At 38.2% G+C, this 12070-nt stretch overlaps 1 protein-coding gene across 4 annotated transcripts; it reads left to right on the top strand.

Moving 5' to 3' along the window:
- The first annotated feature begins 7564 nt into the window (after positions 1-7564).
- Positions 7565-10869, top strand: LOC103404128 (calcium-dependent mitochondrial ATP-magnesium/phosphate carrier protein 2-like). 4 transcript variants are annotated; one of them, XM_008342986.4, is made up of 5 exons: positions 7565-8080; positions 8363-8823; positions 9171-9959; positions 10100-10190; positions 10297-10869. In XM_008342986.4, the coding sequence occupies exons 2-5, from the start codon at positions 8388-8390 to the stop codon at positions 10472-10474; spliced, it is 1494 nt and encodes a 497-aa protein (XP_008341208.3). In that variant the 5' UTR covers positions 7565-8080; positions 8363-8387; the 3' UTR covers positions 10475-10869. The 4 variants fall into 4 exon arrangements, with proteins under 4 accessions (XP_008341208.3, XP_008341209.3, XP_008341210.3 ...); XM_008342987.4 differs by having other exon boundaries at positions 7622-8080; positions 8359-8823; XM_008342988.4 differs by having other exon boundaries at positions 7661-8080; positions 10100-10176.
- The last annotated feature ends 1201 nt before the right edge of the window (positions 10870-12070 follow it).

Below are 12070 nucleotides of genomic sequence, written 5' to 3'. Positions count from 1 at the left end.
TTTTACTGCGCAACATCAGTTTGCGGAGAATTGAACAGCATATATTCAATGAACAATGTTCCACTCCGTTCCACATATGATCGAATTCAACTATGGAGGTTACATAGCCATATAAAATTTGGTAAGAAATTTAATGTGAAAAGGTGGGCTGTCAACATTGGACATCATACAACAGTCTGACTAGAATAAAGGCAAGTGTCAAGTCTACCTTGTTCTGTTTTCAGCCCTTCCCGAGGTGTACATATGTATATGTTACCGGAGAGTGAGAGTAAGGGCTGGTTTGGGAGTGAAGTGCTTAAAAAAAAACACATTCATAAAAAAAAGTTGTGAGGGTTTTAGGTGTTTGGTAAACTGAAAAAAATGGCTTATTTTGGAAGCTGCTGTGAGAATAAGCTGAAATCAAAGGAAAAAGCTAAAGCTGCTATTTGCAGCTTTAGAAAACTGGCTTTTTTTTCAAAGCACACGGAGTTACAGTGTTTTTTTAATGAAAAGACCCACTATCAAACTGCTTTTTTTTCCAAAAGCACTTTTACAAAAAAGTTTACCAAACACTCTGCTGATTTATTTCACAGCCACTTATTCTCACAGCACAGCCGCTTATTCTCACAACAGTTTTTTTTCAAAGCACAGCAATACCAAACCAGCCCTAAGTTAGAATAGAAGTAAGTTCAATGTTATGTTCATATTTTTGGTAAATGGGGAAAACATTTCGCATATCATGTTACTTGAACACGACACAACACGGTGACATAGATTTTTATTATAAATAAGGATACGAACACAGGAAATTAAAATAAGGTGTATTCGTTGATTTTCTCTTTGAACTTTTAAGAAATTGCTAATTTTCTCCTAAATTTTAATTTGAGCTGACTACCTCATAAACTTTTGTAATTGACCAGTTTTCCTCCTGAATTTTTTATAATTGGCAACTTTCTAATAATGAATTTGTTGAGATGAGTAATTACTTTTCTTATTTGAATTTGGGCAATTGTCATGTGTCTTGTAAGTGACCAAAATAGATGCAAATTTGAACTAAAAATTCGAAAATCTAACATTAGGGGAGAAATTAACTAATTTTAAAAATTTAGTGGGTAATCGGATAAAATTAAAGTTCATGGGAAAAATAGCCAATTACAAAAGTTTAGGGGATAATTGTTAAAATAAATTGACAACTCCTTACAAATTCAGAGAAAATTTTGACAAATACCTCTGAAAATATAATAACTTTAAATAGGCTAAAAACATCTACAAAATCAAAACACAAAAGATTGATGTTCATTGTTTAACTATCATCATGAGTTAACACCAAATAAAATAAACTAGAAAATAGCATCAAACATATTCAAATAAGATAACACATATCATAACTTCAAGCAACTTCACTCAACAATGAGAAATTTTTCATTGTGATTGGAATAAGGGTGATACATCATGTGTTTTTATTTTTTATTTTTTATTGAAAAAGACTAGATTATAAAGAAAAGCCCCTTGGGCAACTGGTTTGGGTACAATCAAAGAGGAAGGCCTGACGTGCTTCCAAAAGAAGAGTTAAATTGGTTTGGGTACAATCAAAGAGGAAGGCCTGACGTGCTTCCAAAAGAAGAGCTCTATCCCAAACATGAAAATCAGAGACTGAATAACCCACACTAGTTACAGCATCTGCCAGAAAATTAGCTTCCCTAAAGACATGCTTCTAGCAAATATCCTCAAACGACCCGGCAAGCTAGCGAATATCCTTCAGGATGGCCTTCAATCTCCAAGGGGGGTTATAGGCCCTACTGACAAACTCAATCACCAGCTTTAAATCACCCTCCACCACGATGTGAGCCAAGCTTTTGGTTTTAGCCATCCCTCAACGCCAGGCATTTCGCAACTGAAATAGTGTTTTGACCCTCTAGCTCCCGCAACAATAGGCTCGCCATTCTCGTTTCTAATCACAAACCCATCAGCCCCACATTGATTCACCACAAAGCCATCGAAGTTAAGTTTAACAAAACCAAGGGGACCACCGGATAGAAGATGGCGGGGAGAACCTGCTACCATTGTAAACCACAGGAAATATACCATTGGCACCTATGAACTCCATTCCTAGATTGAGGGTAGAGTTAACGATCCATGTAGGGTTTGGAATTTTATTATGGAAAACCACCTTATTCCTTTTCTTCCAAATCAGCCAGCAAACTAGTAAAACTTTACTGAGATCACAACCTGCATCATTCTTAACAGTTAATTCATTGAGCCAATCATTAAAAGGAAGAAATTGATTTAATCTAATGTTGTTAGAGATAGCTCGACAATTCCAAACTAGCCTCGCAAAATTACAATTTATAAATAAGTGAGATATGTTCTCATCCTCTAAATTACACGTAGGACATGTGGACGGGATATTATTGACATATCTTGATAATTTGTCTATTGTATGAAGCCTTCCAATTATGATGAGCCAACTAAATTTTTTTACCTTTATGAGGGAGTTTGAGCTTCCACATTTTCTTAAGAAGCTCTCTTAAATTCTCATTGTTATTATCACTATTTTGTATCCAAGTTGCCGACTTAACTGAAAACTTACCATTTGCATTAGGCCCCCATCAACACATATCACATTGGGGAGTTAAGGGGAGGGGAATACTACAAATTTTATTCACAATGTCCTCATCAACTAGCGATCAAAGATGATCTCTGTCCCATTGTCCATTATTAACGAATTGACTCACCTTTACGTTTAGATCGATATCATTAACATGAATGGGAGAAATAAAGTTGGATAAAGGGAAAGGAAAAGCCCATTTATGGGTCCAAAAGAGGATGCTCTTTCCATTTCCCACAACCCGCCTCAACCCCATTCTAATATTATCTCTAGCCTTAAGGATACCTTTCCAGGCACATCACATGAGTAGTGTTGTCTGACTTTAGTGTTAAGGAAATCCTATCTCTTCAAGTATTTATTCTTAACAATCTATACCCACCAATTTTGGTTATCCGTTAGGACTTTCTAGCCAAGTTTTGCTAAACAAGCATTATTAAAGTGATCACTTTTCCTAATACCCAATCCCCATTTTCCTTAGAGCTGCAAACTTTATCCCAAGCCACATGGACAAGTTTGCAATCTTTTCCCCAAAAAAATTTCCTACTTTCTCTATCTATAGTTTTTGTGATTTTCTCAGGACACTTAAAACAAGACATAGTATGGTTGGTGACACCTAAGAGGTTAGCCTTAGTGAGAGTTAGTCTTCCAGCTTGAGAAAAGGGTATTTGCCTTCCAACTAGCTAGTTTGTTTTTTATCTTGATAATTAGTTCTTTTGCATTAACTTGATCCTTCTAGAAAATAATATTATGTATGCCTAGATACCTACCAATAATGGTTTTATGTTGAATAGCAAGAATATTAACAATATCAATTCTGGTATGGTTAGGAGTGTTATTTGAAAAATAAAGTGAAGACTTATGATAGTTTATCTTTTGACCAGAAGCTTAAGCGAAGTTATCTAGTACCTTAGCAATATTCCTGGCTACAGTGCCAATTGCATTGGAAAAAATCAGACAGTCATCCGCAAACATCAGATTAGTAATTTTATAACCTCTAGGCGTAGTCAACAGACCAACATTACTTCTGGATGATTCTCCCAACTTATCCAAGTATCTAATCAAGGGTTCTATACAAATGATAAAAATATAAGGAGACAGATGGTCTCCTTGTCTAATACCTTTAGAAGGACAGAAATAACCATGAGATTTACAATTAATCATGATAGAAAAGGATGTCGAAGTAATGCAATCCATGATAAGCTTGATTCAGTGATAATTAAAACCAAATTTAACAAGCACACCTTTAATATAAGCCTTTTCAAGGTCAACCTTAATGGTCATAGCACCTCTTCTACCTTTTTTACTCTTAAAAGAGGCAAAAAGTTCATGCGCCATGAGGATATTATCCTGAATGGATCTACCAGAGGTAAAAGCTCATTATGCGTCTTTATATAAGTGGTAAATTTATTTATTTTATTTATTTTTTTAAGTTATTAACTTTTAATACACATATCCTACCATTTGTACAAAGGACATGTGATGTATCACCCCGTGTTCTAGTTACATTGAAAAATCTCTCAGCAACAATGATATTCATGTCATCATTGGTAAATAATATAGCTTCAAAATTTGGTTCGTCAAGATACAGGTTCACAATCTCTAGCATTACCCCTAAAACAATTTTTCGTATTTCAATACAAATTCAAAATTATGTATGCTTTAATATGTTTCTATTGACCCTAGAAACTACAAAGCCTACGTGGCGCGCAGGCCGAGTAATCTATAAGCTAACTACGTCATTCGATGAATGCGGGGCGTGCCAACTCGTCGGCCGAGCTCGGCCGAGGAGTAAATTTTGTTGATGTTACGTTGGGTGCGCGGCTGACTTCTGCGTCTTGCGATTGCGGCCGAGAAAGGAACACGTCTCGGCCTCTTGGGCTCTCGAACCTGAAGACAAGGTTACTATTCTTACGAAGTTCAATATCAAATTCGGCTTTCAATGTGCCGAATGTAATAACTGTAACACCTCACTTTGCCGAGCAGGCTGATGAGATGACCTCGACCAACAAAGATTCAGAAATCCTTCTCGACCGAGACTCGGATAGGTAATCAATCGTTCTCGCTGCAGTGCTGTTGATGCCAACGGAAGATACTGCGAGACCGACTGACTCTACGGTGACAGAGCTATCTATGCCGACTTAAGATATCACCGGTTGCTTCCACAGTGCTGTTGATGCCAACGGAAGATGTGTCAGCGAAAAAGGAAAAAGAAAAATCACAAGTTGTGAGAATTTGCGCAGGGCAATTTTGTATTGATTTGCAGGGGGCCTTCCTTGATGCACAGCTTCCCCTATTTATAGCACTGGACCTTGAGTCCGGGTTAAAATCCTACTCGGACTAGGTTTCCCTCTCCGGATCAACATCACCTCGACCAGTCCTATCTTCACTAGGACTACGAACCTAGTCTTTAACTGAGCCGGATTCGCTTTCTGGATTACTGATCCCGTCGAGACTCCCTGTTGTACTAGGACTCGACTTGCGTTCTGATTTAACCGACCTAGGCTTGGAAGCCCATGAGCTGAACGATCCATGGCTCTTTCGCCGCACGACCTCCCGGGCCGAGAATGATCCTACCCTCGGCCCAAACTATTATTTTGGGCCCAAACAGTTTCATGCTCATCAAAACACCATAATCACTTATTTGGAGAAGAAAACATCTTGATCTTGCAGAGAGAACATGAACACGAGGACTAAGGTAGACGAAGGCTTTTTTATGCACTCCTACTCCTTAGTCACAAACTGATGGGTGTTATAGGGTTTGTGATTGTGGAGAAAATTTTCATTGTGACGGGAACACGGATGGTACATCATGTGTTTTTATATAAGTGGTGAAAATTTTTATTTTTTAAGTTATTAATTTTTTAATACACATATCCCACCATTTTATATAATAACATGTGGTATACCACCTCGTATACCGATCACATTGAAAAATTTCTCGTGATTGTGATAGCAATATGCATAGCGATCTCAACCTTATAGTGCTTAGTGCTTCTCGAATCCTACCCACTACTAGATTTAATAAATCCTAATCTCCATAACTAGTCTACTAAAGTATTACGTCCTTACAAGAATCCCTTATTGCCTTAGTAAATACAACCGGACATTACTATTACTTGAGGCACAAAGAATGGTGTAACATCCCACATCGACCAACAAAGAGGGGGTGATGTGCTTTATATGTACATGCCCACCTCCCTATAACACGAGACCTTTTGGGAACTCATTGGCTTCGGATTCCATCGGAACTTCGAAGTTAAGCGAGTTTAGGCGAGATAAATCCTAGGATGGGGTGATCCACTCGGAAGTTCTCGTCTGAGTTCCCAGAAACAAAACTGTGAGGGCGTGGCCCAAAGCAGACAATATCGTGTTGCGGCGGAGCCGGTCTGAGATGTGACAGAATGGTCTATCAGAGCCACTCTGCCGTTTGGTGCGAGTGTGCCGACGAGGATGTCGGGCCCCTAAGGGGGTGGATTGTAACATCCCACATCGACTAACGGAGAAGGGGTGATGTGCCTTATATGTACATGCCTACCTCCCTGTAGCACGAGGCCTTTTGGGAACTCAATGACTTCGTATTCCATTGGAACTCCGAAGTTAAGCGAGTTTGGACGAAAGCAATCCTAGGATGAGTGACCCATTGGGAAGTTCTCGTCTGAGTTCCCAGAAACAAAACCGTGAGGGTGTGGCCTAAAGCGGATAATATCGTGCTACGACGGGGATGTGACAAATGGCTAACAAAATACAACAATAATTCTTAAGGAAAACTAATATAAAAGACTTGAAAACTTTGAGTTTTAACGATAATGACAAAATAAAGGGTAAAGTAAATAGTATCAGGATTGACTTTTTGGTGTAAAAATATGATTTTTCGTTAAAATAGACAGTACTGGAAACTTTTCGTTAAAGTTCCCTAATTATTATTTATCTCGGATACAACTATGTAAACCTAGGGTTGGTCTTTAAAGTTTAATTTCAACAAATTACCCTCGACGTGTCCTCTGATAGTGTCTTGACCATGTCCTGCGTACACATGTCTATAGAGAATCCGAGGTGTGTTCCCCTGTCAAAGTCAATGGCACGCCACATGGAGTGTCTGACACGACACATGTCCAGCCGTGTCCGAGGAATGTCGTGTCCGTTTTTGTGTCCGATACATTGCACGCTAGTGTATTAAAGTGTCCCTCCAACACTTAAAATTTCAGATCTTATAAGTTATATTAATCAATCAAACAGTAGAGTAGTAATAACAAAATGATTCATTCGTACATGATATGAAATGGGAGAACAGTTATTAGTTAGTGCTCCAGACGACGTACGGCCCGGTGGCTGTGATTCACCCGCAACCTTCATGTATTCAACCGGAGGCTTCTCGATCGAGTGATTGAAATGGCAGCTGCTTCGATTTAAGAGTACCAGCTAGCAGTCTCATTGTGAGGCGGAGACGTCAAAGCTAAAGACCCGAGTGGCAGAGACATTTAAGGACATGATTGAGTAAGAAGTCAGAAGAAAGGTTGCTGCAGGCAGCAGCGGATCGAGAAAAGTAGAATTGCCCTGCAGCAACGGAACTTTGTCTTGAGAGGGAAGTAACTAAATGCAGCCAAGGCAGCAGCATTTGGATTAGAGGTCATTATTCATCCCCGCGCGATGCATGTTTTTGTTGGTTATGCTGCTTGCTCTTGGTAATTGTACGTGTGTGTGTATATATATATATATATATATTATAGAATCATGAATATGATGTAAATGTGCTTTGCTTAATTGTCATTTCTGGTATGTTTCTGCCTGTACGTGCGACTACGTTACAAACACGATGTATTCAACATAAACGCTTGAAAATATCATCGTTTATCACGGCTCATTAAAAAGTAAAACCTACCCGTGCATATTGAGTCAAGTGAGAAATTATTTGGGTTGGGTCCAGACGGTGATGATTTGGGCTGTTGGACGGGCCTCATGTCGAAGATTCGGGGGCTAGAATCCTCCATTTTTAAAGCGAAGTGGGAGCGCAAAACTTACGCTACAGTTGGACGCCAGCTCAATAGCCCCCCCCTTAAATAATTCTTTTTTCAGGAAAAACATATAGAAAAAATCCAACATCCTCACGCTGCGTCTGCGTCTGCACTTGCGACTTGCAACCTCTTTTTCTGTTCTTCGTCCGATTGGACTGATCACAATCATATTTTTAATTTTTTTTATTGATTATTATTTACTGATATTTTGGATAGTGAAAAAGAAAAGTAGAATTATAGAGTACACAGAACATATCTTATATACCCATAAAAAAAAATCAAAAATCAAATCGTAGGATGATATCTGAGGTGTGTGATGGGGATGGGGATTGGCAGCTTCTTCTTCTTGTATCCTGATGATTTCTGACGATCCCCGACGATCATCTCAACTGTGAAGAGGAGGCGGAAGAGCAATGGCCGATTACGCACCTTCGACCTGGCTTTTCATTTGCTGCATTCGAAATTCGACTCCGTCCACTCGGTAATTCTCACTTCTCACTCATCCTTAATCTTCCTCCGTTTATACTTGATTGTAATGTGATTTTTTAACCCTTCAATTCCAGAAAATTCGAATTTTCCTCCTCCATTTGGTGCCACTTCTCAGATTTAAGTAAATAGAATGCAATAATTGATTTGAGTAAATACAACAGAATAGAATACTTGTTTTTGTATATCATCAATTCATCATATGATCTCTCTATATACACACACACACACATGCCATGGTAACTAAACTAAGTCAAGTTTCCTTTCCATTAGACAGAGTGAGAGAGATTGATTAAGTTATTATGCCAATGGAGGAGGACGCAATGCCAAGCAGCAACCAAAAGCTAGGCCGAATAAGAAATGCCTGCAATCCCATTAAGAAAACCGGGCCTGTGACCATGGATCACGTGCTTTTGGCCCTGGGAGAGACCAAGGAGCAGAGGGAGCTCAGAATCCGCACTCTCTTTAACTTCTTTGACACCGCAAATGTTGGTTATTTGGACTATGCCCACATTGAAGCCGGCCTCTCTGCCCTCGACATACCCTCCCAGTACAAGTATGCCAATGATTTGTTGAATGTCTGCGATGCCAATCAAGATGGCCGTGTCGACTACCAAGATTTTAAGCGCTACATGGACGATAAAGAGCTTGAGCTCTATCGTATCTTTCAAGCAATAGATGTCGAACATAATGGTTGCATTCTGCCTGAAGAGCTCTGGGATGCACTTGTAAGGGCAGGTATCTCCATATAACCAACTCTACTAGTGCTAGTACTGCAACTAATGCTGCTACTCTTTTTCATTTTTACTATATCTCCCTTCCCTCATACTTTCATGTCTACTCCTTTCGTTCTTTCTCATCTCCTTGTACAATCATTGTGCTTTCATTCTTGAATGTTTCAAAGATGTCAACACAAGCCTGTAAATCGTCTCTATCTTTTTCTATTTTTGTATAATCATTCTGTAAATGTTTGTTTTCATGTTCGTATCCCGTTAAGACTTCAAAATATCTCTCTTATCACAAACATGGCTTTCCTTTGCTGGATTGTGTTCCTTCTATAAGCCACATCAGCCCCTCTTTTGCAGGGATTGAAATTGATGACGAGGAACTTGCACTTTTTGTTGAGCGTGTTGATAAGGATAATAATGGTGTTATAACATTTGAAGAATGGAGAGATTTTCTTCTACTTTACCCTCAGGAGGCAACCATTGAGAATATTTATCATTATTTGGAAAGGGTATGCCTTGTTGATATTGGGGAGCAGACTATTGTCCCAGGGGTCACCAGTAAGCACGTCCATGCTAGTAGATATTTGATTGCTGGAGCAGTAGCAGGGGCAACATCACGTACAGCTACCGCTCCTCTTGATCGTTTAAAGGTTATTTTGCAAGTACAAACAAAACGAGCTCGAATTATGCCAGCAGTAAAGGATATATGGAGAGAAGGGGGCTTATTGGGCTTTTTTCGTGGCAATGGATTAAATGTCTTGAAGGTGGCTCCTGAAAGCGCCATCAGGTTCTACACTTATGAAATGCTGAAAAGATTTATTGTCCATGCTAATGGTGAAGAAGATAAGGCTAATGTCAGCACTGCAACTCGCCTTGTTTCTGGTGGCTTAGCAGGTGCTGTGGCACAAACTGTGGTATATCCCATGGATCTTGTTAAGACACGAATCCAAACTTATACTGGCGAAGGCAGGAGAATTCCAAGTCTTAGAACTCTGTCTAGAGATATATGGGTTCAGGAGGGACCCCGGGCATTTTATAAGGGTGTTGTCCCATCTTTGCTTGGGATTGTCCCTTATGCTGGCATTGATCTTGCTGCTTATGAAACATTGAAAGATATGTCCAAGAAATATATTGTGCATGACGGGGGTAAGGACTTGGATTGCAAATTTGTTTACTTGTCCTCATCATTTTTAGGCACTAATTTATTGTGTTTTGCCCCAATTCTGCCACTATATTATATGGTGTAATTTTTTCTTTTTCTTTTTTGTTCTGATTGTTTTTAACAGAACCTGGTGCTCTTGTACAATTGGGATGCGGGACAGTATCAGGAGCTCTTGGTGCAACTTGTGTTTATCCGTTACAGGTTGTCAGGACAAGGTGCATTATGGAAATATCGATATCTTGTTGAAATGATTTTTATGATATTTTGTAACTTTCAAGTCAGTGTCTTTAAACTGACGGTAATTTTTCTATGTGTTTTCAGAATGCAAGCGCACACTGAATATATGGGAATGGGTGATGTATTCAGGAGAACCTTCCAACATGAAGGGTTAATAGGATTCTACAAAGGAATATTTCCTAATCTTCTTAAAGTAGTTCCATCTGCAAGCATTACTTATATGGTTTATGAGTCCATGAAAAAGAGTTTGGATCTGGGATAAAAGAATTATGCAGCTCCAAACAATGACCACCAAGTAAGTTGCTGATTATAAAGTTGGCAATGATATCACATGGTGAATGAATATTTTGAATAAGGTTCCCAACTGAATAGATCAAATCATTTTTTTTAGTCATAGACTCGTAGCATAAATAATAGTGCTAGGCATTAGGTTTCGTGAAAGGGCAAAATTGGCTTGCCCGTACAGATGGGTGTCCCAAAACTTGTATTAAGCCTTTTATGCAATGGGGCAGTGTTGTATTGTACCACCCCACCCCAAACGCAGTGTGTAGTTTGAGCATAACTTTATATCTCTGGTAAAACCATTTTTGGCCATGTTATGTAAAACTATGGGTCGATTGGATTATTTGAAGACCGGTGAAAAGGTAGGTTTAAGAAGCCGTCTGTGCCATTTCACAGTTTCATTGATCAAATTGGTTGAGGAGCACTAGTTTTGATGGCTCATTGTTTCCTATCAATTCTCGTTATTTCTGCTTGTGTTATTTCTTCTATCCTCCGAATACGTGTTAGGGGAACGATCTGTTTCTTTATTTTTGTTGGCTTTTAAGTACGCTCTCTGGAGCCTTTCTTCTGTTTAGTTGTGTGTGCTTTGGGTTCTATAGGTAGCAACTGTGACCATTTCGTTTCTATGTTTATTGATAGATACAATGCAAGATACTGTGCTCGCTCTCTAATGAGTGTTTTGAATTTGAAATGAAAATAATCGTCGTATGTTCTTTAGTCTCTGTATTTTGGGAGCTCCTTCGCACTTGCTTCCTCCTTTTCCAAACCAACATCTTATCTTAAATGTAAGCAAAAGGCTATTTTAATCCACTGTTAATCGGAGAGATTAAGAGAGCCCGAAGGAATTACCTTCATTTGGGCATGGAAACTGGATATCCTAGTTTGAGTGCATTTTTGCTCACCACTTTCAAGTGGTGATAATGCTCGTTACCCTATCTTTTACCATTAGATTATCTTAAATTTAGAGATTTGTGTCCATCCGTCACACAAATCTCCAAAATTAAACTCATCTAACAGTGATATATAGAGTGATGAACATTACCATAACTTAAAAGGTGCTGAGCAAAAATATTCCCTCCTAGTTTTATCAACCCACCATGGTCACATTGATTAGATTGAATAACTTAAGGGACATTTGCTAACCATTTAGTTTTCAGTTTTTGTTTACTTTTGTTTTAAAATGAAAACTAAAATATTGTTTGATAACTACTTTTCGTTTTCAGTTTTTAGAAAAATGAAAATTAAAAACTATTTTCTTGAGTTTTTACATTTTGGTTTTTGGTTTTCAGTTTTCATTTTATTTTTAACTAAAAGCAGTTACCAAACAAATTTTTAGTTAAAAAAAAAAAAAGCTGAAAACTGAAAATGAAATAGTTTTCAAACAATTACCTTGAGTTTTCAAAATTCGGCTAGACTTCATTTTTATTTTTAAACAGAAAAAAAAAACTAGTTACCAAAAAATAATTCAATTTTCAAGATAATAAAAATTCAAAGTAAAAAATTAAAAACTAAAAACGAAATAGTTATCGAATGATCTCTTAATAAATGTATGATTTATTGACGTATTTTACAAAGA

The sequence above is a fragment of the Malus domestica genome, chromosome 17 (genome assembly GCF_042453785.1).
Source record: "Malus domestica chromosome 17, GDT2T_hap1".
In the NCBI taxonomy this organism is placed as follows: Eukaryota; Viridiplantae; Streptophyta; class Magnoliopsida; order Rosales; family Rosaceae; genus Malus; species Malus domestica.
Note: the sequence above shows the minus strand (reverse complement) of the source record. Positions and strands in the feature narration are given on the sequence as shown.

Coding starts and splice junctions, on each gene's coding strand:
- LOC103404128 (XM_008342986.4), top strand. CDS start 8,388: ATGCCAATGGAGGAGGACGCAATGCCAAGCAGCAACCAAAAGCTAGGC. Junction 8,824..9,170: donor GGATGCACTTGTAAGGGCAG/GTATCTCCATAT, acceptor CCTCTTTTGCAG/GGATTGAAATTGATGACGAG. Junction 10,191..10,296: donor TTACAGGTTGTCAGGACAAG/GTGCATTATGGA, acceptor ATGTGTTTTCAG/AATGCAAGCGCACACTGAAT.